At 37.5% G+C, this 24,150-nt stretch overlaps 1 protein-coding gene across 1 annotated transcript in view; it reads left to right on the forward strand.

Annotated features, from left to right (window-relative positions):
- EPHA6 (EPH receptor A6) overlaps positions 1-24,150 on the forward strand; it is a 673,066-nt gene that overhangs the window by 428,115 nt on the left and 220,801 nt on the right. Inside the window, exons 5-6 of the mRNA XM_072621534.1 lie at positions 9,221-9,268; positions 9,686-9,848. Coding sequence (XP_072477635.1) covers positions 9,221-9,268; positions 9,686-9,848 — 211 coding nt within the window. The remainder of the gene's footprint in view (positions 1-9,220; positions 9,269-9,685; positions 9,849-24,150) is intronic.

A 24,150-nucleotide genomic window follows, 5' to 3' on the forward strand; every position in this document is an offset into this window, starting at 1 on the left:
GTTTTATCTATTTTATTTGTTGTTTCAAAAAATAGTACCAACTTAATCAGTTCTGTTTTTACTGTTTTCAATTTCATTACTTTTTATTTGATTTTCAAATTAATTTTTTGTTTTACTTGCATATTTTGATTTATTTATTTTCTAATAAATTGTAAATATTCTATTTATTTATAAATAAATTATAATCGCATGACCAATTCATAATCTGTTTTGTGTTATATTCATTTTTTTTTTTTTAGTTTTTGTTTGTAAACCTATGTCTCTCTATCTTGCTCAAGCTGTAAGTACAGCAACCAGTCACAATCTGTGTCCCCTCAATAACCACAGGCATTTGGACCATCTTAGCTTCTGACCTGGGACAATTTGCCTGCCTCAGACAATAGAGTCATTCCCTGTTCTCTGGAACTCACCATATTAATGGCAAACTTACTGTGGACACACAGTCAGCTAAGCCTGCTACAATCTGTCTTGCCCAAATTCAAGGTGTCTACCACCCTCATTCACTTAAGTCTTAACTGAGATTACTGGTGTGAGCCACCATGTTCTACAACTCTGTTTGTTTTGATCTTTTTACTTAAAGTGATGTTCTAACCACATCTCTCTGTGCAAACAAAGCTTAATAAAGTTTTATTATTAGGAAATATTCTAACAGTTTAACCAGCATTTAAGTACCTTTACATACAAGGAAGGCAGGTAGGTGGCACAGTCAAGAGGACTGCCTCCTGAGGCAAGTTCTGCCTCAAACACTTACTAGCTGTGTGACCCTCATCATTTAACCCTATTTACCTCAGTTCCTCAAATGTAAAATCAGTTGGAGTAGGAAATAGCAAACTCTTCAGTATCTTTTCCAAGAAAACCCCAAATGGGGTACATAATTTAAATCACTCAGGAACAAGAACACAATATACAGAAAGTTGAATATACAAAAATGAATGCTCTCAAGGAAAGCATACCACAGTGGAGTTTGGGTATGAAATATGGACAAAGAGTTGTAATTTAAGAAAGAAAATGGGTCAGTGCATAGGAGAGGTCAAAATTAGCATCATCAATGACAGCATAATATAGTGAATAGAGGGTTGATGGAGTCAGAAGACCCAGGTCTATATCTTAGTTTAGACAGTTTTAGGCCTTTCCTCCCTGGGAATTAAGTCACTTAAACTATTTGGATGTTAAGTTTGTCATCTATAATATGAAGCTAAAATACTGACATTATAAATCTTACACAGTTGCTTGTAAAGAAAACACTATAAATCTTAAAGTACTATAGAAACACAAGCTGTTATTATATGAAATGTTCATATTTGGGATGGATAAGTTCAGTTGATAAACAAAGACTTCATGGAGAGAGTGGTGCCTTCACTCTACCTAAAAGTATGTGGACATGTAAAAAGGGGGATTCTAATACAGGTATGGTATATGACAGGTACAAACACATAAAGTAGGGGACATTCAGATGAGATCTACAACCAGCTAGCATATATTTTTTTTATTTTATTTGTTTTCAGTGTTTTACAATCACTTCCATATAACCTAGATTGTTTTTCTCTCCCTTCTTCTCCCCCACCCTCCCCACTCCTTGCCCAAGTCGACATATAATTTTATATAGTTTCTACACATACATTCTTAGTAATTACATTTTCACCTCAGTCATGTTGCATAAAAGAATTCAATTGAATGGGGGGAATCATAAAACTAACAAAAACATAATACAAAAGAAATGATCTATTACACTCTGCAATCAAATTCCATAGTTCTTTCTCTGGATGTGGAGGACATTTTGCCTTAAGAGACTGTTGGGAATATTTTAAGTCCTTGCATTGCAATGAAGTTCTAAGTCTACCAGAAAAAAATCCCCATACACTGTGGTTGTTGCTGTGTATAAAGTTCTCCTGATTCTGCTCCTTTCACTCAGCATCAGTTCATATAAGTCTATCCAGGTATCTCTGTAGTCTTCTTGTTCATCAATTCTTAGAGCACAGAAGCATTCCATTACATTCATATAACACAACTTATTTAGCCATTCTCCCATTGATAGGCATCCCCTTGATTTCCAGTTTTTGGCCACCACAAAGAATGCGCTATAAATATTTTTGTATATGAGACCCTTTCCCATTTTTATGATCTCTTGGGGATACAGTCCTAGAAACAGTATTTGCTGGGCCAAATACTATGCACATTTTTGTAGAACTTTGGCCATAATTCCAAATTGCTCTCCAAAATGGTTGAATCAGCTCAAAACTCCACCAACAATGAATGTGTTCCAACTCTCCCACATCTTCTCCAATATTTATCATCATCCTGTTTTGTCATGTTAGCCAATCTGGTAAGTGTGATGTGGTATCTCAGAGTTATTTTGATTTGCATCTCTCTAATCAATAGCAATTTAGAGCATTTTTTCATATGACCATAGATAGTTTTGATTTCTTCTGCTTAAAATTTCCTGTTCATATCCTTTGACCATTTATCAATAGGGTAATGACTTGTATTCTTGTACATTTGACTCAGTTCTCTATATATTTTAGAAATGTGACCTTTATCACAGACACTAGTTGCGAAAATTCTTTCCTGATTTTCTGCTTCCCTCCTGGTCTTGATTGCATTGGGTTTGTTTGTGCAAAAACTTTTCCATTTAATGTAATCAAAATTATCCATTTTGTATTTTATAATGCTTTCTATCTCTTGTTTAGTCCAAAATTCTACCCTTCTCCATAAATCTGATAAATACACCATTCCTTGCTCCACTAATCTGTTTATAGTATCAGTGCTTATACCTAGATCATGTACCCATTTGTACTTTATTCTTGTATAGGGTGTCAGGCATTGGTTTATGCCTAGTTTCTGCCATACTGCTATCCAGTTTTCCCTGCAATTTTTGCCAACCAGTGAGTTCCTATCCCAGAAGCAGGAGTTCATGGATTTATCAAAGAGTAGATTGCTATATTCTTTGACTACTGTGTCTTGGGTACCTAACCTATTCCACTGGTCTACCTGTTTGTTTCTTGGCTAGTATCAAGTGGTTTTGATAATTGCTACTTTATAATACAATCTGAGATCTGGTAGAGGTACGTCACCTTTCCTAGAATTTCTTTTGATTTGTTCCCTTGATGTTCTGGAACTTTTGTTCTTCCAGATAAATTTTGATATTATTTTTTCTAACTCTACAAAATAATTATCTGATAGTTTGATTGTTATGGCACTGAATAAGTAAATTAATTGAGGTAGAATTGTCATTTTCATTACATTGGCTCAGCCCACCCATGAGCAACTGATGTTTTTCCACTTAGATCTGACTTTATTTGTGTGAAAAGTGTTTTGTAATTGTGTTCATATAGTCCCTGGATTTGTTTTGGCAGATAGACTCCCAAATATTTTATAATGTTTACCGTAGCTTTAAGTGGGATATCTCTTTCTGTTTCTTGCTGGTGAACGTTGGTAGTAATATATAGAAATGCAGAAGATTTGTGTGTGGTTTTTTGGTAACTTGCAACTTTGCCTAAGTTGTTTATTATTTCAAGTAGCTTTTTACTTGATTCTCCACAATTCTCTAAGTATATCATCATATCATCTCCAAGGAGTGATAACTTATTTTCTTCTTCACTTTTTCTAATGCCTTCCATTTATTTTTCTCCTCTTATTGCTGCAACTAACATTTCTAGTACCACAATGAATAATAACGGCAATAATGGACATCCTTGGTTCAACCCTGATCTCATCGAAAATGCACCTAGCTGATCCCCATTGCATATAATGCTTGCTGAAGGTTTTGGGTAGATACTGCTTATTATTTTATGAAGGATTCCATTTATTCCTATGTTCTCCAGCGTTTTCAATAGAAATGGGTGTTGTATTTTGTCAAAAGGTTTTTCTGCATCTATTGAGATAATCATGTGATTTCTGTTAGTTTTGAACCAACCCTGCATTCCTGGTATAAGTCCTACCTGACCAGAACGTATTATTCTTGTGATTAGTTGCTGTATTCTTTTTGCTAAAATCTTATTTAAATTTTTTACATCTATACTCATTAGAGAAATTGGTCTACAATTTTCTTTCTCTGTTTTGGCTCTTCCTGGTTTAGGTATCAAAACCGTTTTTGTATCTTAAAAAGAATTTGGGAGGATTCCTTCTTCCCCAATTTTCCCAAATAGTCTGTATAGTATTGGAATTAGCTGTTCTTTAAATATTTGAAAGAATTCACTTGTGAATCCCTCTGGCCCTGGAGATGTTTTCCTAGGGAGTTCATTGATGGCTTGTTCCATTTCTTTTTCTGAGATGAGGTTATTTAAGTATTCAACTTCCTCCTGGGTCAGTCTGAGCAATTAGTATCTTTTAAAACCATCATCTATCTCATTTGAATTGTCAAATTTATGGGTATACAGTTAGGCAAGTTAATTTATTATTATTGTTTTAATTCTCTCCTCACTGGAGGTGAGTTCACCCTTGTCATTTTTAATATTGGCAATTTGGTTTTCTTCTCTCATTTTTTTTAATCAAATTGACCAAAGGTTTATCAATTTTATTGTTTTTTTTCATAAGACCAACTCAGTTTTATTTATTAGTTCAATAGTTTTCTGAATTTCAATTTTATTCATCTCTACTTGGTTTTCAGTATTTCTAATTTGGTACTTACTTGGGGATTTTCAATTTGTCCTTTTTCAAGTTTTTTTTTCAGTTACATGCCCAATTTATTGATCTCCTCTGTCTCTATTTTATTCATGTAGGCATTCACAGATATAAAATTTCCCTTAAGAATTGCTTTTGCAGTATCCCATAAAATTTGGAAGGTTGTCACATTATTGTCATTCTCTTGAATGAAGTTTTTGATTCTTTCTATAATTTCTTGTTTAACCCACTCATTCTTTAGGACTAGATTGTTTAGTTTCCAATTAACTTTTGGTTTATGTTTCCATGGCTTTTGATTACATATAATTATTGTGTTATGATCTGAGAAGGATGCATTGACTATCTCTGCCTTTCTGCACTGGATTGTGAGGTTTTTATACCCTAGTACCTGGTCAATTTTTGTACATTTGTCATGTACCACTGAGAAAAATGTGTATTTGTTCCATCCCCATTCAATTTTCTCCAGAGATCTATCATATATACCTTATGTAGAACTCGATCCACCTCTTTAATTTCTTTCTTGTTTTTTTTTGAAGTTAGATTTATCAAGTTCATAGAGAGGGAGATTGATGTCTCCCACTACTACAGTTTTGCTGTCTGTTTCTTGCCGCAACTCCCCTAACTTCTCCTCTAAGAATTTGGATGCAATACCTCTAGGAGCATATATGTTTAGTAATGAAATTGCTTCATTGTCTATGGGGCCTTTTAGCAGGATACAGTTTCTTTCCTTATCTCCTTTGATTAGATCTATTTCTACTTTTGCTTTGTCTGAGATAAGGATTTCTACCCTGCTTTTTTTATATCAGCTGAAGCACAATAAATTCTGTTCCAACCTTTTACCTTTCCTTGTATGCATCTCCCCTTTTCAAATGTGTTTCTTGTAAACAACATATTGTTGGATTATGGTTTTTAATCCATTCTGCTATCCATGTCCATTTAATGGGAGAGTTCATCCCATTCACATTAGCAGTTGTGATTACTATTTGTTTCTTTCCCTTTGTCCCCTTTCTCCTTGTTTATGTGTTTAGCTCTCCCTTTTCCCTTCCTCTCCCCAACAGAATGTTAATTTTTGACCACTGACTCCCTCAGTCTTCCCTCCCTTATTTCAGCCCCCCTCCCTTTTAGTCCCCTTTTCCTTTACTACTTTTTCCCTACCTTTTAGCTTCCCCTCCATTTTCTTTCTCCCTTCCCCTCCTATTGCCTGTAGAGCTAGTTGGATTTCTATATTTAACTGAGTTTGTTGTACCCTCCTTGAATCCAATCAGATGAGAATACCTCTCAAACAATACTCATCTCCCTCCCTTTTTTCCCTGTACTGTAATATATTTTTGTGCCTCTTCCTGTTATGGAATTTATTTCTTTTTCTGCCTCTTCCTTTCTGCTTCTCCCATTACAATCCCTTTGCACCCTTATATCACATTTGTTATCATCACATCGTTTAATTGATACCCACTCCCTCTACCTATGCATATCCCTTATACATTTAGTAATAAATATACGTTCTCAAGATTAACAAGTATCATATTCTCTTATGTAAATAGTTTGCCCATATTGTGTAACAAGTTTTTTTCCCCCTGCTTACTTTTTTATGCCTCTCTTGAGACCTGTATTTGAAGATCAAATTTTCTGTTGAGTTCTGGCCTTTTCATCAGGAAAGTCTGGAAATTCCTTACTTCATTGGATGTCCATCTCCTTGCCTGAAATATTGTGCTCAGTTTTGCTGCATAGTTAGTCTTTGGCTGTAGTCCCAACTCCTTTACCTTAAGGAATATCGTAATCAGGTTCCTGTGATCTTTTAATGCAGAAGCTGCAAAGTCCTGTATGATCCTGATTGTAGTTCCTTGATATTTGAAAGGTTTCTTTCTGGCTGCCTGCAGTATTTTCTCCTTCTCTTGATAGTTCTGGAATTTGGCAACAATATTTCTTGGTGTTTTTAGTTTGGGGTCACTTTCAGTAGGTGAATAGTGGATTCTTTCGATGACTATTTTTCCTTCTGGATCTAAGACTTCTGGGCAATTTTCCTTGATGATTTCTTGGATGATATTGTCCATGCTCTTTTCATCATGGCTTTCTGGTAGACCAATATTTCTTGGATTTTCTCTCTTGGATCTATTTTCCAGGTCAGTTGTTTTTTTCAATTAGCTATTTTACATTTTCTTCTATCTTCTCATCCTTTAGATTCTGTTTGACTGATTCTTGATGTCTCATGGATTCATTAGCTTCTACTTGTCTGATTCTAATTTTTATCAAATTGTTTTCTTCAGTTAACTTCTGTATCTCCTTTTCCATCTGTCCAATTGTTCCTTTTAAGGAGTTATTTTCACCTGTTAGGTTTTGTATTTCCTTTTCCAGTTGTCCAATTTTCCTTTTTAAGGAGCTGCTCTCTTCAGTGAATTCTTTTTTCATATTTTTAAAATCGTTTGTCGGTTTTTAATCTAATTCTCTAATTTGGGTTTTAAAATCCTTCCAGAGCTCTTCCAAGAAGACTCTTTTTTTCTTCTGAGCAGTTCATATTCCCATCTGAAGTTTCACATGGGAGTATAGTCTCAATGTTGACCCCTTTGGTATTTGTGTTTTGGTCCTTGTCCCCATAGAAAGATTCTATGGTCTTTTCTTTTCTACTTTGCTTTTTACTCATGATAATAACCCTTTTCCTGGCTTCTAGGGTAGATCTCTGTGTCATGGCACAGGGAGCTCTGTCCTACTGTTCTTATGCCTAAAACTTGAGGATTTTTGTGTTTTGTCCTCTAGTTCTTTCAGTGAGAAATTAAATGCTGCAGTTTACCTGGTGCTGAGATGGCTGGTGTTAGGTCTTTTGGGATTTTCCAACAGTTACCTTGGAGGTAGCTCACTAAGTGTGCGGAAGAGTGATCTGGACACCATAGGCTCCTCTGCTGAGCTAGAGTATAGGCAAGCTCAGCTTTCTACCCTATTGTCTTCCCAATTCTTTTGGGGTGCTGGGGTATACCTGCAGTCCTGGTGTTGGCAGTTGCTGGCTTCACCCCCCCTCCCCCCCGGAGTTCAGGATCTTCTCCCAGTTTGTTGAGGTGGGACTATCTGAGACAGCTCTGATCCTCACTGGTCAACTTTGGCCACAGCAAGAGGAGCCCTTCTTAGTGATCTTTCTTAGTGTTAAGAGTCTGTTTATCCCTTCTGCTTCTCCCACTGTTCCAGGGTTTTTTCTGAGGAAATAATCTCTGGGCTAGTCAAAGTCAGCAAAGGGAGGGAGATACCAGTTACAGATCACTCTGCCATCTTGGCTCCTGAAACTGGAAAATCAATTTTTTAAAATTTCCATATAATAATTATAGAGATCTAAATTATAATCAAGGGATAAAAATAAATGCAATTACTCATATTTAAACCGGAAATTTTTCTTCTTTTAAAATTCTTTTTCTATAAAATTACTTTTTGAGGAAATATTTTAAAAACTCCCCAGCCCTGAAGCATTATATCAAAATAATTCTATCATTGTTTGTTCCATCAGTGCAGTATTTCATTATTGTCTTTTTGCCTGGATATTATTTCCTTTGGGCAGCTAGGCGATGCAGTGAATAGAGCACCAGGCTTTGAATCAGGAAGACCTGAGTCTGAATCTGAGCTCACACACACACTGGCTATGTGACCCTCCACAAGTCACTTAAATTTGTTTATCTCAGTTTCTTCATCTGTAAAATGAGCCAGAGAAGAAAACTGTAAATCACTCCAGTATCTTTGCCAAGAAAACCTCAGATTGAGTCACAAAGACTCAGACACAACTGAAATGACTGAAAAACAGCAAAATTATCTCCTTTGACCAATAAAGAAAACTCTGGAGGGAACATTAAACCAAAGTATTCCTAGGATGAATTTGAATGAATCGTCCATCCAAACCTACAGTCATATTTCAGGTTCCATATTAAACATTGACAAATAAATAAATAAAGACTGACCCAAAACCATAGAAACAAAATAACCTTTTCAAGCATCTACAATGCCTATATGCCTTCATTTACTATGAGCTCAAATATGGACAGATGAAACTGGATGTTCTGTTCTGAGTCTGTAGTCAGATAGCAAGTTTAAGTACTTGAATCAAACCCAGTACTATTATTTCACAAATCGATTACCTGTTAGTGAGATAAGAGAGACAAAATTATTGGGCAATTAATGCAGAAGACTGGAACTAAATTCTCCAGCCCTGCCACTGATTCTCTCTGTGACCATAGGTAAGTCTTTCATACTTTTTATGCCTTCAGTTCATGTTCATAAGATGGATTTCAAAAATAAAGAAAAGGAGGAAAGGAAGGAATAAAGGAAGGAAGGAAGGAATAAAGGAAGGAAGGAAGGAAGGAAGGAAGGAAGGAAGAGAGAAAGAGAGAATGAGAGAAACCAGCTGGTCTCACATAAGACCATTTAAAAGGCAAATCTTGAAAATGTAAACAGTCATAGCTGGGGAGCAGTATTCTCACAGGGATATGATTTTCCTTGTTATTTGTACAACTAAGTACATACAACTCTTATGAATAGGGAAGAAATAAGTTCACAAGCAAAGCAGTTAGGTCAGGATAGAAATTTTCCAATTTTAAAAAAATTAATTGACTTTTCCTTTTACCCACAGGTCTACCCACGGATAGCGCCGGCATTTTGGCACTACCTGAGGGTAGAAGTGAGTAGCGGGTCCTTCAATTCTCCCACATTTATCTTTTTTTTTTTACTCTGCCAATGTTGATTGATTTCCTCAGTTGCCCATTCTGCTAGTTTCCTGCAGGTACCATTATGCTTGAACATGCTGTCATGCTAACCCCATCCTTAAGAACATAAATTCAGCTCACTGAATCAAAAATGATATTAACATGTTTTATGTGCAATGAAATCAGCTTCTTAACACATTTCCAAGCCAAGGCCATGTCATATACATCATGATGATAACAAGTTGCCAAGTAACAGAAAATCATGCTTGTACCTCATTTGATCTTGACATTCAGAGTAACCCCCTACTGAGTTTTGCTTTGGAATGTGACTCATGAAAAACTAATATAACTCCATTTTGTGCTTTCTTTGCTTTTTTTTCTCTGTTCCCCAGGAACATGAACAGCTCAGCTATTCTTCTACAAGGTCCAAGGCCCCCAGTGTTATCATCACAGGTCTCAAGCCAGCCACAAAATACATATTTCACATTCGAGTGAGGACTGCAGCAGGATACAGTGGTTACAGTCAGAAGTTTGAATTTGAAACAGGAGATGAAAGTAAGTTTCTCAGAGAGATATAAACTCAAGGGTCAATTCAGCAGCACCTGATCATGTCTAGACATTTGAAAATCCATTTTTTCTCCCCAAATAGGATTATCTTCATGTGAATCCTAGCATAAGTATTTCAATCAATAATTTCATAGGATTACAAAATGGCAGGATAAAATGTTTTGCTGTCCAATGCATTCAAAGTGCAAGTCAGATTCAATTTCTTTGATATATATAATATAAAGGAAAGCATTGCGGAGTTATAATCAGAAGACCTGAGTTCAAAGCCCAATTCTGCAGCCTAATACTTGTATAACCTTGAGCATGTTGCTTAATCTCCATGAACTTCAATTTTTTTATCTTTAAAACAAAGGAATAAGCTCCCATCTCTAAATATATGATTCTATGTATCATGAAATAGAAAGACTCTACCACAAGTATACTCATTTCCTAGCACTAGCAGAAGACCTCTGAAAGCTTGTGAGAGAATGCCAAAGTAGGAGCAAAATCTAACGGCGTAGTTTTGTATTACATAACCAATGTTTGTTACTTCATTTATGTCAATGAAGGCAACCATTTGAACATTATTGGTTCAAGAAATAAGCACACAGGAAATATATCAAGTAGGCTAAACTATAGTTGCTTGGTCTTATATTTAGACTAGAATGATGTTAAATTGTCTCACTGTACTAAAAAATAGATTGGGTAATCAATAGAAGAAACATGCTCAAAGACTGTGAGTTAAAGTAAAACTTAGAACTAGTAATCCTTTACAGATTTTAATACTGGCTCTATTGCTGCTCTCTTCTTCTTTCTTTTTCCTTTCTGTCACTTTGTTTTTCCTTTCTTTATTTAATAAAATAATCTCAATGCTATGGAGACAATCTGAGTGACTTTTGCCATGCCTCCATTTAGAAAAGTCCCCATGCCAAAGTTGTAATGATATATCTGAACCTGTTTAAGTTAAAATAATTACTCTTTTATGATTATTAAAGAACAGATAAAATAAGCATATATGTTCTTCATGTATGTATATGGATTAAAAATGTGTAGATTTAAATGATTAAAAAGTGCTTCTTGATTTTTTTTAGGCAGACTTACGGATTTTTAGTGTAGAAAACTCCTATTGTGAAAACTCTCCCACCATTCCAGATCAGAAGCTTCAAGATTAAGCAGAAAGAACACTAACTCTGGAGTTAGATAACAGAGTTCAAATTCTTCTACTGCTTTGGCAAACCTCAGTGCTTTGTCTTCAAAATGAGGAGATTGGACTAAAGGGCCTCTGAGGTCCCTTCCATCTCTAAATCTGAGATCCAGTGAACTCATGGAGAATGAGGTGGTGGAGTGGAAGGGGAGCAATGAGAGATTAAATGCCCTTTACTGAATTGCAGAGCTAGTTTGTGTAATAAGCAGGATTTGAACTAGGTCATTCTGATTGCAGTGCTAACTCTTTATTCACCCTACCATGCTGCCTTCTCTTATAGACAATTAAATATGTAAACCTTTTTTGCAGTTTTGAATATTCTTAATATATGGTTCCACCTTTACCTCTATAAGAGAAAAATAATCATATTAATATGACCCAGAAAATCTTTGGAGATTGTTTCTCTTAATTGAAATGTAGAAAGATAAAGTCACTAAAATATCTTCACTTTGACTTAAGAAGGATAAAGCACAAACAAAATTTTAAAACACTTTCACTGAATAAAAGCTAGTAGGTGTCATTGATAATAATCTATCATCGTTTTGCACTTACTTATTTCTCAGCACAAAGAGTTACTGTAGTTACTGGAGGAAATTTTTACTTATCAGTAAAATGTCTGGTGACATAGTTTTCTTTAACCTAAATGTAACTCCAACTATAGAAACCTAAAACAATCCTTGGCCAGAGGAAAACATGATCATTAGATGATTCTGGGATGTGTTCAATGTATTACACTATTTTCTTTTCATTGACTAAATCACCTTATTGTGTAATCTAGTTCTGATATATTGTCAGTTGATTCACTTAAGACAGGTGGTCTAAGTTTTTGCAAAGTAGGGAGTGCGAGACAAGTACATATCTGACACAAGTACATATTCTTTTCAGAACCAGGGACAACATTTCTGCTTTCTCTGGGTTTATCCAGGTGGAGAACCAATATGAGTCCAAAGTGAGATTAACTTCAGATTTTGTGTGAAGAAAGTTCGTAGTGCCATCAGGAAGTATGAAGCAGTGTGAAAAGGGATAATCTTGGAATCTAGAAGCATGATAGCCCCAAGTTTTTCTTTTGTTTTGTTTTTTGTTTTTGTAGGACCCTTGTCTGCATAATAAAAAAAAAGATTTAAAATGTTACAAATTCATGAGCCTATGTAAGATACGATGATTTATCAATGAAGATTTAGAATAATGGGTAAAGAAGATGTATTTGTTTATTATACATTTGGTGCACATGAAGATTTTTTTTGATGCCCAGGAGGGGTGGGCAAGGCTTCAAGCTACTCTGAGAAGATTCAGGTCTATCAGCAGGGAAGCAGGGGAGAGGTTTCTGAGTGATTGCCACCCAGGAAAGGATCAGAAAAAGCTGCTGCTGGGGTGTGGGATTCCACTGTCCAAGACCTTGGGAGTTGGGTGCAGGGTTCAGTATCATCAGATGGGTGGTTTTCTAAGTTGTTGGTAGTGAGGAGGAGGGGATTTTGCATTTAGATCATCTACTGTTGGGGGAGGAGGGTCCTGAGTACCTGTCAGAGGTTAAGCATGACTCAGTCCTACTGAAAATGGGTCTTGAGTTAGTTCTCCCCAGAGGTGGGGTTCTAGATTCTCTGAGGAGGCCCATGTCTGTGTTGGCATGGTAGGTGGTGGTAAGAGTGGATAAGAGTGGCTACTGCCTGATTTTGTATCCACCTTAATGGAGGGGCAAGGCACCCCAATGCTGTGTGATGATCCTAATATTAGTAGGAATCAATGACAGCAGATGCCCCACACACCTCTTTCCAACTCCCATATCACTAGGGAGTGGTCCAGGTACAACTGGATTCTCCTTCCTCCCCCACTCCAATGGAAGCTTTCCCCAAGGGCAGTGCAGGTCTTGAAACTCAGTGAAGACCTTTAGAGACAGGTGTTGTTATGGTTGCTATTTTTCTTTCATTCTGAAAGAGGACCATGATATCAGGAAGATGATACCATGACTTACAAGGGAATTGGATTTAAGTGAGCTAGGACTGTGCAAGATCACCATCCTCAGTTTCTCCTCCAGAGCCATCTGGGTCTAGTGGCAAGATATCCATTAGAACAACTGGAGATGACCCCCTGGAGGCAGCTATCACAGTCATATCACAGGTACAAGTCTAAAGCTGCCAGAACCAGGATATCTCGGGTCCTCCCTCTCTTAAAGCCACCAGATAGGTATCAGAGGCACATGGTTTTAGGCCAAATTCCAGGGCATGGCCAACTTCAAAACTGATATTACTGGTTATATCCTTTTCTCAAGTTGGGTAAGTCTTGAAGTTACTAGAGGTAAGAATCAGTGGAGCTCTGAGAAGCTGCTGCCTCTGTTTTCCAAAACATGGGACCTATTTCCACAAGTTTAAAGACTGTACTCTTCAAAAGACATGGGTTCAAGTCTTGCCTACAATACATACTAGCTCTGACCCTGGCCAAGTTATTTGACCACTCACTGCCCCAGGCAACATCTGCAAAGTAGATGCCAATCTATGTTGGTAAAGAGAGTTTCCTAATTGAGAGTTCCTTAGAAAAAGTTCCATAGCCAGCAGCAGAATATCTTGTAAGTGGTGGCAGCCAGGTCAAAACCAGAGAGTCACTTGATCAAGCCAGTTGGCATAGAGCAGAGTGTTTTGTATGGGAATGTGCACATAGGTTGTATTTGTTTTTTAAATAACTGTGGTTGTTTCACTGGAAGAAAGTATAAGATCAATTAATCAATCAACAAACAACAATCAATCAAGTCCTATGGGCCAGGTGTGGCATTAAGAACTACAGACAGGAAGAAAAATAGAACACTTCTTAACAACCAGGAGCTTTTCAAGAGAAAAAGCAAAAATCTGCAGATAAAAATTCTACTAATCTATAACAAAGATTGGAAGAGAGCCAAGAAAAGAATTGGGACAGAAAACCAGCAAGTATGACTGTGCAGAATTGAAGGAAGAGAGGCTAAAATCTGTTTAGGGCAAGTTCTGTCATACTTAGGTGCTTAGCATGTCATACATGGGTAATTGGATCAAGGACTCAGTTCAGTGAACTGTACATCTCCAATTCCACATGGAAGCTGAGGCTGTCTTATAGCTGAACATCAGATGAAGATCCAGTAGCAAAAGGGTGGGTAAGGGGATTCAAAAAGTGATCAACAGGACAATTTTAACAAAAAAAAAGTCAAAATATTGAGGATTTCAAGAGAAGAAAACTCAGAAAAAGTCAATCCATAAAATCAGTTCTTCTCTGCCTATCCTCCACTCTTCTTATCATTACCAAGGGAAAAGAGTGGTACAATTCTCCTTATTTTCTCCTTCTTTCCTCAAAAGATGTGAAACATCCATCTCTAATCAATAAATAAGCATGTATTGAGTGCCTACAATGCTAAGGACACATAAACCGAAGCAAATTTGGCTTCAGACATCTTATAATCTAGCCAAAGGAGATGATATATACATATAGAGACATATACACAAGGTAATTTTGAAGAGAAAGCACTAATAGTTGAGGGGCTTCAGGAAAAATCTTTCTATGTAGAAACTAGTATTTGAGTTGAAATTTTAAATAAACCAGAAATTATGTCAGACACAAATTAGAAGGTCTTCATTCCAGACACTAATGAAATCCAATACAAAAGGTAGGAAATAAAATTTTGTTTATAAAGAGCAGTAAGACCAATTTGGTATGGTGTGAGCAGATAAGAGTCATATACAATGATTGAAAAAGAGGTTAGAATCAAGTTAGTAAGCATTTTTAGTGCCTAACAAAATTTATATTTTTATTCGGGGCATCTAGGTGTGATAGTGGATGGAGCGCTAGACCTAGGTCAGGAAGACCTGAGTTCAAATGCAACCTCAAACATGAGATGCGTGATCCTAAACAAGTCACATGATGTTTGTCACCTCTTTCTTCACCTTTAAAGTACTAATAGCACCTACCTCCCAGAGTTGCTGTGATGGTAAAATAATATATACAAAGTACTTAGAAAACTTTAAAAGATTATATAAATACTTGTTAGCTATATTTGATTTTAGAGGTAATAAGAAAACACTGAATTCTATTAAGCACAGGAATAACTTGGTTAAATTTGTACAAAATTGTGCTTAGGAATATAGCTTTGACTTCCCGGTAAAGGATGAGGCAAAGAGAACAAAGACATAAGTTAGGGAGAACAATTAAAGGACCATTGCAATAATCCAAATTATGGCTTATAAAGGTCTGGACTAAAATGATTATTATGTCACTAGAGAGAGCAAAATGGATACAAAAGATGCAATGGAGATAGATTCACATCATTTGACAACTGATTGGATATGAGTGTGAGAGAGAGAACGAAGCAGTGATTTTGAGTTTGTAAAGCTGGGTAACTAGAATGATGGGGAGATTTAGGAAAAGGGGTAGATTTTGAGGAAAAGAGAAGTTCCATTCTGAACATAATGATTTTTGACATGGCTACAGTACATTTAGCAGCAGTAGGTGGTGCAGTGGATAGAGCACCACTGCAGGAGTCAGGAGGATCGGAGTTCAAATCTCACCTCAGACGCTTGACACTCACTAGCTGTGTGACCTTGGGCAAGTCACTTAACTCCAATTGCCTCATTCTGGGTCATCTCCAGTCATCCTGATAAATATCTGGTCACTGGATTCAGATGGCTCTGGAGAAGAAGTGAGGTTGGTGACTGCACAGCCCACCCTCACTCAAAAAAAAAAAATAAAGTCAAGTGCAAGTCATGTCACCATTTCTCTGATGGCATGGTCTTCTTTGGCAATGAAGAACAAACACACTGTACATTTAATTGGAAGTGTCCAACAGTCTTTTGATTAGCAGTGACTAGAGCTCAAGTTATGGGCTAGGATTACATACACGAACCCGGAAATCATGTTCATAGATAGGATTGCTGAACCCAGATAGTATCGCCAAGAGATGGTGCCCAGGGAGAAGAGGAAAGATCCTAGGTTAAGGCTTTTGGGGACACCCACATCTAGGTAGAGAGGGGCATGGATGATGAAGCAACAAAAAAATGAAACAAAAAATCCAGAATGAGAGAATATCCTGGGGGGAACTAAATTAAGTTAAGAAAAACAAGAATTAAAATTAAGAAAAAGCCATTTGAGTTTGGCCATTGAAATCAGTAGTAAATGTAGAAAGTTTCAGTTGAGTGCTAGGTTTGGGGGCCAGATTGGTCCAATGTTTTGCTTCTTTTCTTTAATTGGTTATCTCCTTAGAGTGCTCTGGAATCGCAGATTATTATAGTTTTGCCCAGCAGTGATACTGTCATGTCATCATGTCAGGTCTATCAGTGATTGGAGGAGGGGGGGAGTGGAAAGAGTAAATCCAATTACAAGTGCAGGTAGAGGAATCCACCAGATACCAAATTCCCCTTACCTGTGGGTTCTTGTATCTCCAATGTGACACTCACAGCAGTCGCTATGAATATGCATGCGTATTTCCAGGGTAAATTCACAAAATAGAAGCTCTCTTCCTCAAAGATGAAGCCAAGACATTTATTCAGACACCAGAAAACCAAATCCATCATAATAACAAAGAAATCTATACACATTAACAATGCAGGGAGCATGGCCATCACCAAATCTTCCCTCTGTCAGGCCTCCCTGCAAATTATCTCCCTTAGACAAAATCACTCTTTCTCCCTCACATTATCTGCTCTCTCTCTCAGCTCCACCTCACTCTCTCTTCCTGCTGCACCCTTCCTGCTCCACCAGTTCAGCAAGCTCCACCCACCATTGGCTCCATGTGACTAAAGTTGTGGGCTGAGCCAAACCTCAAAGCAGGTCACAGGGGCAGATTAAGGGGCAGGAAAGATCTTCAAATTCCCTTACCATTATCTACCTCAAGCACATACAGATAAGCCTGCCTGAGCATAGGAGTCTCCACTGCTGAAAAATAAATTTAATTCCATCTTGTCATGTTTGTTTTAATATGAAAATTTCACCAAACACGCTAAAGTTTGCTGAAATGTGTGTGAGTGTGTGTGTGTGTGTGTGTGTGTGTGTGTGTGTGTGTGTGTGTGTGGTAGTCTATTTGAATATGCAGTACATTTGCCTTCCAGTTGTGGATATGAACTATGGATAAGTCAAACCCACAATATGTCTGTCACTGATTTAATCAGACCTATCACTAGTTAGATTTCTGGGAGATTTGGAGATGCTTCAGATTTTTTTAGTCATTTTGTGCTATTTAGTGGTACTGGACTGCCTCCAGAAGGTATTTCCAAATGTCAAATATGTTCATGATGGTAAGTAACTTCTTTTCTCTCATTATGAAGCTGTAGTAATAGTAGTAGCAACAGGAGGAGCAGAAGGAGAAGGAAGAGTGTCAGATGAGGAGATTAAGATTGAAAGGTTAAGTAACTTGAACATAGCCACACAGCTTGCAAATGTCTGAAGCTAGTCTTTTCCTGATTCCAAGTTTGCTTCTATCCACTACACCATATTGATTAGTAATTTTTCAGATAAAGAGTCTATGAGAAGGCCATAGTACATTGAAGGAAAGTGAAGGTTTGTCCATTTGGTCAGAAGTCATGAGGCAAACAGATATGTCCAACAAGAACTTAAGTTAAAATCTCAAACAAAAAAAAAACACTTAAAACAGGATCGAAGAGCAAAGTTTACTTAGTTCACCATCCTTGTGCATTTGGCTTCATTCTTCCCCTGGTTGTCAAAGGTCTTCTTTGGAAATTCTACCCACTTTCCAAATCATATTGTGGAATAGCTATGCTAAAGACCAGTCAGAGCCAATGTTATTGTTTCCCATCAAATCCAAGAAAGAATCAAACAAAAGACAAAAAAACAAACAAATGAGATGTGTTTCATTTTAGAATACAACTTTTCTGAATTGAAATTTACCTAGATATTTCAAAGTTCAATGCAATATTGTTGGAAGAACTACATATTAGATATTTGTATTCATCTACTACTTCCCAATTGAGTTCTTGATTTGAGTACAGATTTCTTTGCCTTATTTATAATAGTAGTTTATAACCCTAACTTTCACTGCATGAATATAAAACACAAGGAAGATATTTTTTAAGTATAATTTTTATTCTTTTTTCTCCCAAATGTATTAATTTCTCTATTTTCAGTTTTGAACAATCTTCCCACTGTCTTCTCACTCCCTCTCCAAGATGACATGCAGTCTTATAAGGGTTCTGCACATACATTCCTATTAAACACATTTTCCCATTAGTCATGTTACATAAACGATTAAAACGAATGAGTGAAGCCATAAGAAAAACAAAGTAAAACAAAACATACATAAATGAAGCAGACCATTTTCTCTTGTGTTATGTGATTACATGCCATCTCAGGGCAGGAGAGAGGGGCAAAGTGGAAAGGTGGGGGAGGGAGGGGGAAAAATCTAAGATATATGGAAGTGATTGTAGAAAATTGAAAACAAATAAATTATAAAGAAAAAGAATCTGAATGCTATACCACTTGGTTCATATGTATTTAGTCATTACACTACTTCATTGTCTATGGTGCCTTTTAGCAGGATATAGTTTCCTTCCCTATCACTTTTGATTAGATCTATTTTTGCTTTTGCTTTATCTGAGATTAGAATTGCTGCCCCTGCTTTTTTTACATCAGCTGAAGCGTAATATATTCTACTCCAGCCTTTTACCTTTACTTTGCGTGTATGTCCCTGTTTCAAATGTGTTATGGTTTTTCATCCATTCTGCCATCCACCTCTGTTTTAAGGAAAAGTTAATCCCATTCATATTCACAGTTATGATTACTATCTGTGTCTTTCTCTCCATTCTATCTTCCACCCCCCCATTTATGCTTATATTTCTCCCTTCTGCCTTCCTCTCCTCAAAATAGTTTTATGTTTTATCACTGCATCCCTCAATCTTCCCTCCCTTTTATCAGCCCCGCTTCTTTTTCTTCCCCTTTCCCCTCCTACTGCCTATAGGGCAAGCCAGATTTCTATACTTGACTGAGAAAATTATTCCCTCCTTTAACCAAACCTGATGAGAGTAAAGCTCAAACAATGCTCATCTTCCTTCCTTCTTTCCTTCTACTATAATATGTTTTTGTCCCTCTTAATGTGATATAATTTTCCCTTTTCTGCCTCCTCCTTTCATCTTTTCCCTTTACAATCCTTTCATACCCCATAATTAAGATCTTTATTATCTCATGAGGTAATTTATACCCACACCCTCTATGCATGCATATCCCTTTGAAATGTCAAAATAAATAGACAGTTCTCAAAATTAACTAGCATCATCTTCCCATGTGGGGATGTAAGCTGTTTTCCCATATTAAATAACAGTTTTATTTTTTCTTTATTCTTCCCTGTTTACCTTTTCATGCCTTTCTTGAGTCTTCTATTTGAACATCAAATTTTCTGGTGAGCTCCAGCCTTTCATCATGTCTGGAAGTCATTCAAGGTCTGGAAACATTTCATTTCATTGAATGTCCATCTCCTTGCCAGAAATATTATGCTCAATTTTGCTGGATAATTGATCTTTGTTTGTAGTTCAGGCTCCTTTGCCTTATGGAATGTCATGTTCCAATTCCTTTGATCTTTTAATGTAGAAGCAGCTAGGTTCTGTGTGATCCTGACTGCAGTTCCTCAATATTTGAATTGTTTCTTTCTGACTGCTTGCAGTATTTTCTCCTTGACCTGATAATTCTAGAATTCGGCAACAAGAATCTTTGAAGGTTTCAATTTGGTATTTCTTTCAGGATGGCATTGGTGGATTCTTTTGATGACAATTTTGCCCTCTTTTTCTAGGACCTGAGGGAAGTTTCCCTAGATGATGTCTTGGAACATACAGTCCAGGCTTTTTTTTTCTTAATGGCTTTCTGGTAGACCAATAAGTCTTAGATTTTCTTTCCTGGATCTATTTTCCAGGTCAGCTGTTTCTCTAATGAGATATCTTATATTTTCTTCTATTTTTTGATTCTTTAGATTTTAACTGATTCTTCGTGCCTCATAGAGTCATTAACTTCTATTTGTCCAATTTTAATTTTTAACAAATTGTTTTCTTCAGTTAGCTCTTCTACCTCCTTTTCCATTTGTCCAATAATTGTTCAATTGTTTCTTTTTTCCCACTTTTAAAAAAATAATTAATTTATTTTTAGTTTTCAACATTCACATCTACAAGATCTTGAGTTCCAAATTTTCTCCCCATCTCTGCCATCAGTCCACTCTAAGATATTGTACATTCCAATTGCCCCTTCCTATAATCTGTTCTCTCATCTATTGTACCCTTTCTTTCTCTCATCTCTTTCCCCTCTATTTTCTCATAAGGCAAGATAGATTTCTATACCCTATTGCCTGTATGTCTTATTTCCCAGTTGCTTGTAAAAACAAATTTTAACATTTGTTTTTTAAAACTTTGTGTTTCAACATCTCTTCTTTCCTTCCTCCCCTCCCATCCCCACTGAGAAGGCAAGCAATTCTATATAGGTTATACACATGTAGTCATACAAAACACTTCCAGAACAGTCATGATATGAAAGACTAAGTATATTTTTCTCCATCCTGTCCTGCCCCCCCATTCATTCTATTCTGTCTTTTGACCCTATACCTCCTCAAAAGTATTGACTTCTAATTACCTCTTCCTCCCATTTGCCTTTCCTTCTATCATCCTCCCCTCACTTATCCACTTCCATTGACTCTATTCTAATCTTTAAGGAATTGTTTTCTTCATTTAGCTCTTGTACCTCCTTTCCCATCTGGCTAACTCTGCTTTTTAAGGCATTCTTTTCCTCATTGGCCTTTTGGATCTCTTTTGCCATTTGGGTTAGTCTATTTTTAAGGTGTTTAGCATTTTGGGGGTCACCTTTAGCAAGCAGTTGATTCATTTTCCATGATTCACTTGCATCATTCTCATTTCTCTTCCCAATTTTTCCTCTACTTCTCTTACTTGATTTTCAAAATCCTTTTTGAGTTCTTCCATGATCTGAGACCAATTCATATTTTTCTTGGAGGCATTAGATGTAGGATATTTGACTTTGTTGTCTTCTTCTGTTTGTATATTTTGGTCTTCCTTGTCACCAAAGTAAGATACTATAGTCTGATTCTTTTTCCAGTTTTGTTCATTTCCCCAGCCATTTATTTGACTTCTGAGTTCTTTGTCAAGGTAGTTCTCTGCTTCCTGTGGGGGTAGGTGGTGTACTGTCAAGTGCTCAATCCCCCCACAATCTGTGGGTCTAGAGTTCCAGAAACAGTCACTGCAGCTCTCCCTGCTGCTGCTGCTGCTGTCACTGCTGCTGCTGTTGTGGCTGCCATGGAGGCTCCTCCACAACCTCTGGTGCCCTGGGGATGGGGCCAAACCACTCTACTCTCTCACACAGGTCAGATGGGCTTTTTCCTCTGACCTTCCAATTTGTCCCAAGTGTTTTGGGGTTGTGAAGTCTGGAATCCATCACAGAGGCCAGAAAGTCAGTCCCCCTGAGGCCTGCTCAGGTCCCTTCTGTGCCAGGGTGGCCAACACTGCATAGCACTCTGCTCCCAGCCTGGTGGGATAGATGCTTCCTGTCAACCTTCTAGGATGTCTTGTGCTGGAGATTTGTTTCACACAGCAGCTCCAGATTTTGTTTAGAGTTATTTTTACAGGCATCTGTCTGGGCTTGGGGGGAGTGTGCCAGCAAGTCTCTGCTTCTACTCTGCCATCTTGCCTCCACCCCTCATCAGAGCCCACTTGTTCCTTTAAAGGAGTTATTTTCTGCAGTCAGGTTTTGTACCACCTTATCCATTGGGCCAATTTTACTTTTTAAGGAGCTGTTCTCTTCAGTGAATTTTTTTTCATTTTGTCTATTGTATTTTTAAAATCACTGGTCAATTTTTCTCCTACCTTTCTAATCTGGCTTTTAAAATCCTTCTTGTGCTTTTGGGCTTCAGACCAGTTCATGTTCCCTTTTGAGGTTTCATATGGGGGTAAAATGTCAATGCTGTCCTCTTCTGATTTGTATTTTGATCTTCCTTGTCTCTATAATAATATTCTATGCCTTTGCTTTTCTAATGTGCTTCTTGTTCATGGTAGTTGCCTTTTCCCCTTCTTTTAAAGTGGAACTCTGCTTCTGAGGCATAGTGGGCTCTGTCCCAGATTTCTTGTGCTGGGAGTTAGGGTCTTGCTTACTGACTTTGCATGCTGCAGCCTCTGGTTCTGTCAGCTGGAAACTATATAATGCTGCAGTTTACCTGGTACTAAACGGGCTGGTGTGTGCCTAGGCTGAGGCCAGGTGAAGTGAAGTATTGTGTAGTTACCCTAGGATTATACTGAAGCTCTTGGTGCAAGGTGTGGGAGAGGAGTGGTCTGACTGCTGGAGGTCTCCTCCTTCCTTACTACTCTGCTAGAGCCCAGGCAGGCTCAGTGGCTTGTGGACACCTGTCTGTCCTGGTATCTGCCCAATTCCTCTTGCTGTGTTAAGGCAAGCCTGTGATCCTGGTGTTGGTGCTTACTGGCTCCACCCTCCTGGGGCTCACAATCTCTAGTGGGTCCACTGAGGTGGGGGTTGTTGGGACACCTCCAGTCCTTCACTGGTCCCCTTTAGCCACAGCAAGAGGGGTCCTTCCCTTCAATCTCACTAGCCTCCCAAGCTAAAAGACTATTGTATACCTTCTGCTGGCTTCACTATTGCTGGATTTTTCCTGGGGCAATATTCTCATTTTTCAAGGTCAACAATGGAGGGTGATAGCACTTACAATTTATTCCATGATTTTGGGTCCCAGAAGTTCAAGAAGGTGGATTTCTTCAGTCTATGGGTTGATAGTCTCAGGAGCAGTTGCTATAACTGTCATGGGCCCCTGACTTCTCTCTCATTCAACCCTACCCAATTGAGTTCTATTCTGAGAGGTTTGGGAATTGGCACTCTTGCTGGTGACTCAGACTGCTGGGGGGCTATTTCCATTTCATTATGGCAAAGTCTGTGCTGGTGCAGTCCACACACTCTCCACTCCCTGAACCCTGTGTAATAGATTCTTTTAACTGACTTTTCAGACTGTCCTGGACTGGAAATTTGCCACCTTCTGACTGTCTCCTAGTGGATTATGCTACTCTAAAATTTGTTCAGATTCACTTTTTAGAGGTATTTGAAGAAATTTGTGAAAGAGTTCAGCTGAGTCCCTGCTTCCACTCCCCCTTCTTGGCTCCACCAAAGAAAGATCTTTTTCAACTTCTTAGAAAAAAGATGCCATAATCAATTATTTTTAAACTGCCCACTGCTCACCACTGTCATTCTCCTCTCTTTATGGAAAGCAAGATAGGACAGAAATTATTTCTGAAGATTGTATTTGGTGAGAGCTAGGACACTTAAAGCTTTATAGTATCTAAATGGCAAGGGAAAATCGGTGGCCTAGAGAAAGATTCTAATCTCTGCTTTGGGCTGCAGTATGATTCAGATCCCATTCTGGATTTTCTGTGCCATTATTTCATAGAATAATAGATGTAGACCTGGAAAGGACCTTAGAGATTATCTAGTCCAATCTCCTCATTTACAGCTAAGGAAACTGAAGCACAGGTACCATAAATGAAACTAATCACCCAACTTTACAAACAGGTAATAACAAAGACAGAATTCTAAGAGCTTTCTGACCTATAATCCAATGTTCTATCCATTATAACACACTGCCAAAGTCTCTTCAGATGAAGAGAGTTTGTAATTTGAAACCAGTTGGTCTAATTTAAGAGCCAAGGTTTTTTCTGCTGTACCATGCTGTCCCCCACATGCTTTTATTATTCTATTACCTATTATTTGGGGATTTATGATGTGTTATCACTATTTAAATTCTATTATTATGTTGACATTTTGAAGCTTGGTCTTCAAATACTGCTGCTGACACTGGCTAGTTTTGTCACCAGGGATAAGTCACTTAATTCCTCAAGTCCTGGTGCAAGTAGGAAGTCTTAAGAAAGACTGTAATTTAATATTATTAAATATTTAATATTAAATATGATTTAATAATTGACTATTGATCTGCTATGATGGAGGAAGTTTCTTACAAAAATGAGGTAGTTGCCTACAATAATGAAATTACATGGACTGCTAAGTGGTGCAATGGGTAGAGTTCCAGCCCTAGGGTCAGGAGGACCTGAGTTCAAATTCCACTTCAGGCACTTAGTAGCTATGTAACCCTGGGCAAGTAACTTA

The sequence above is a fragment of the Notamacropus eugenii genome, chromosome 6 (genome assembly GCF_028372415.1).
Source record: "Notamacropus eugenii isolate mMacEug1 chromosome 6, mMacEug1.pri_v2, whole genome shotgun sequence".
Taxonomy (NCBI): domain Eukaryota; kingdom Metazoa; phylum Chordata; class Mammalia; order Diprotodontia; family Macropodidae; genus Notamacropus; species Notamacropus eugenii.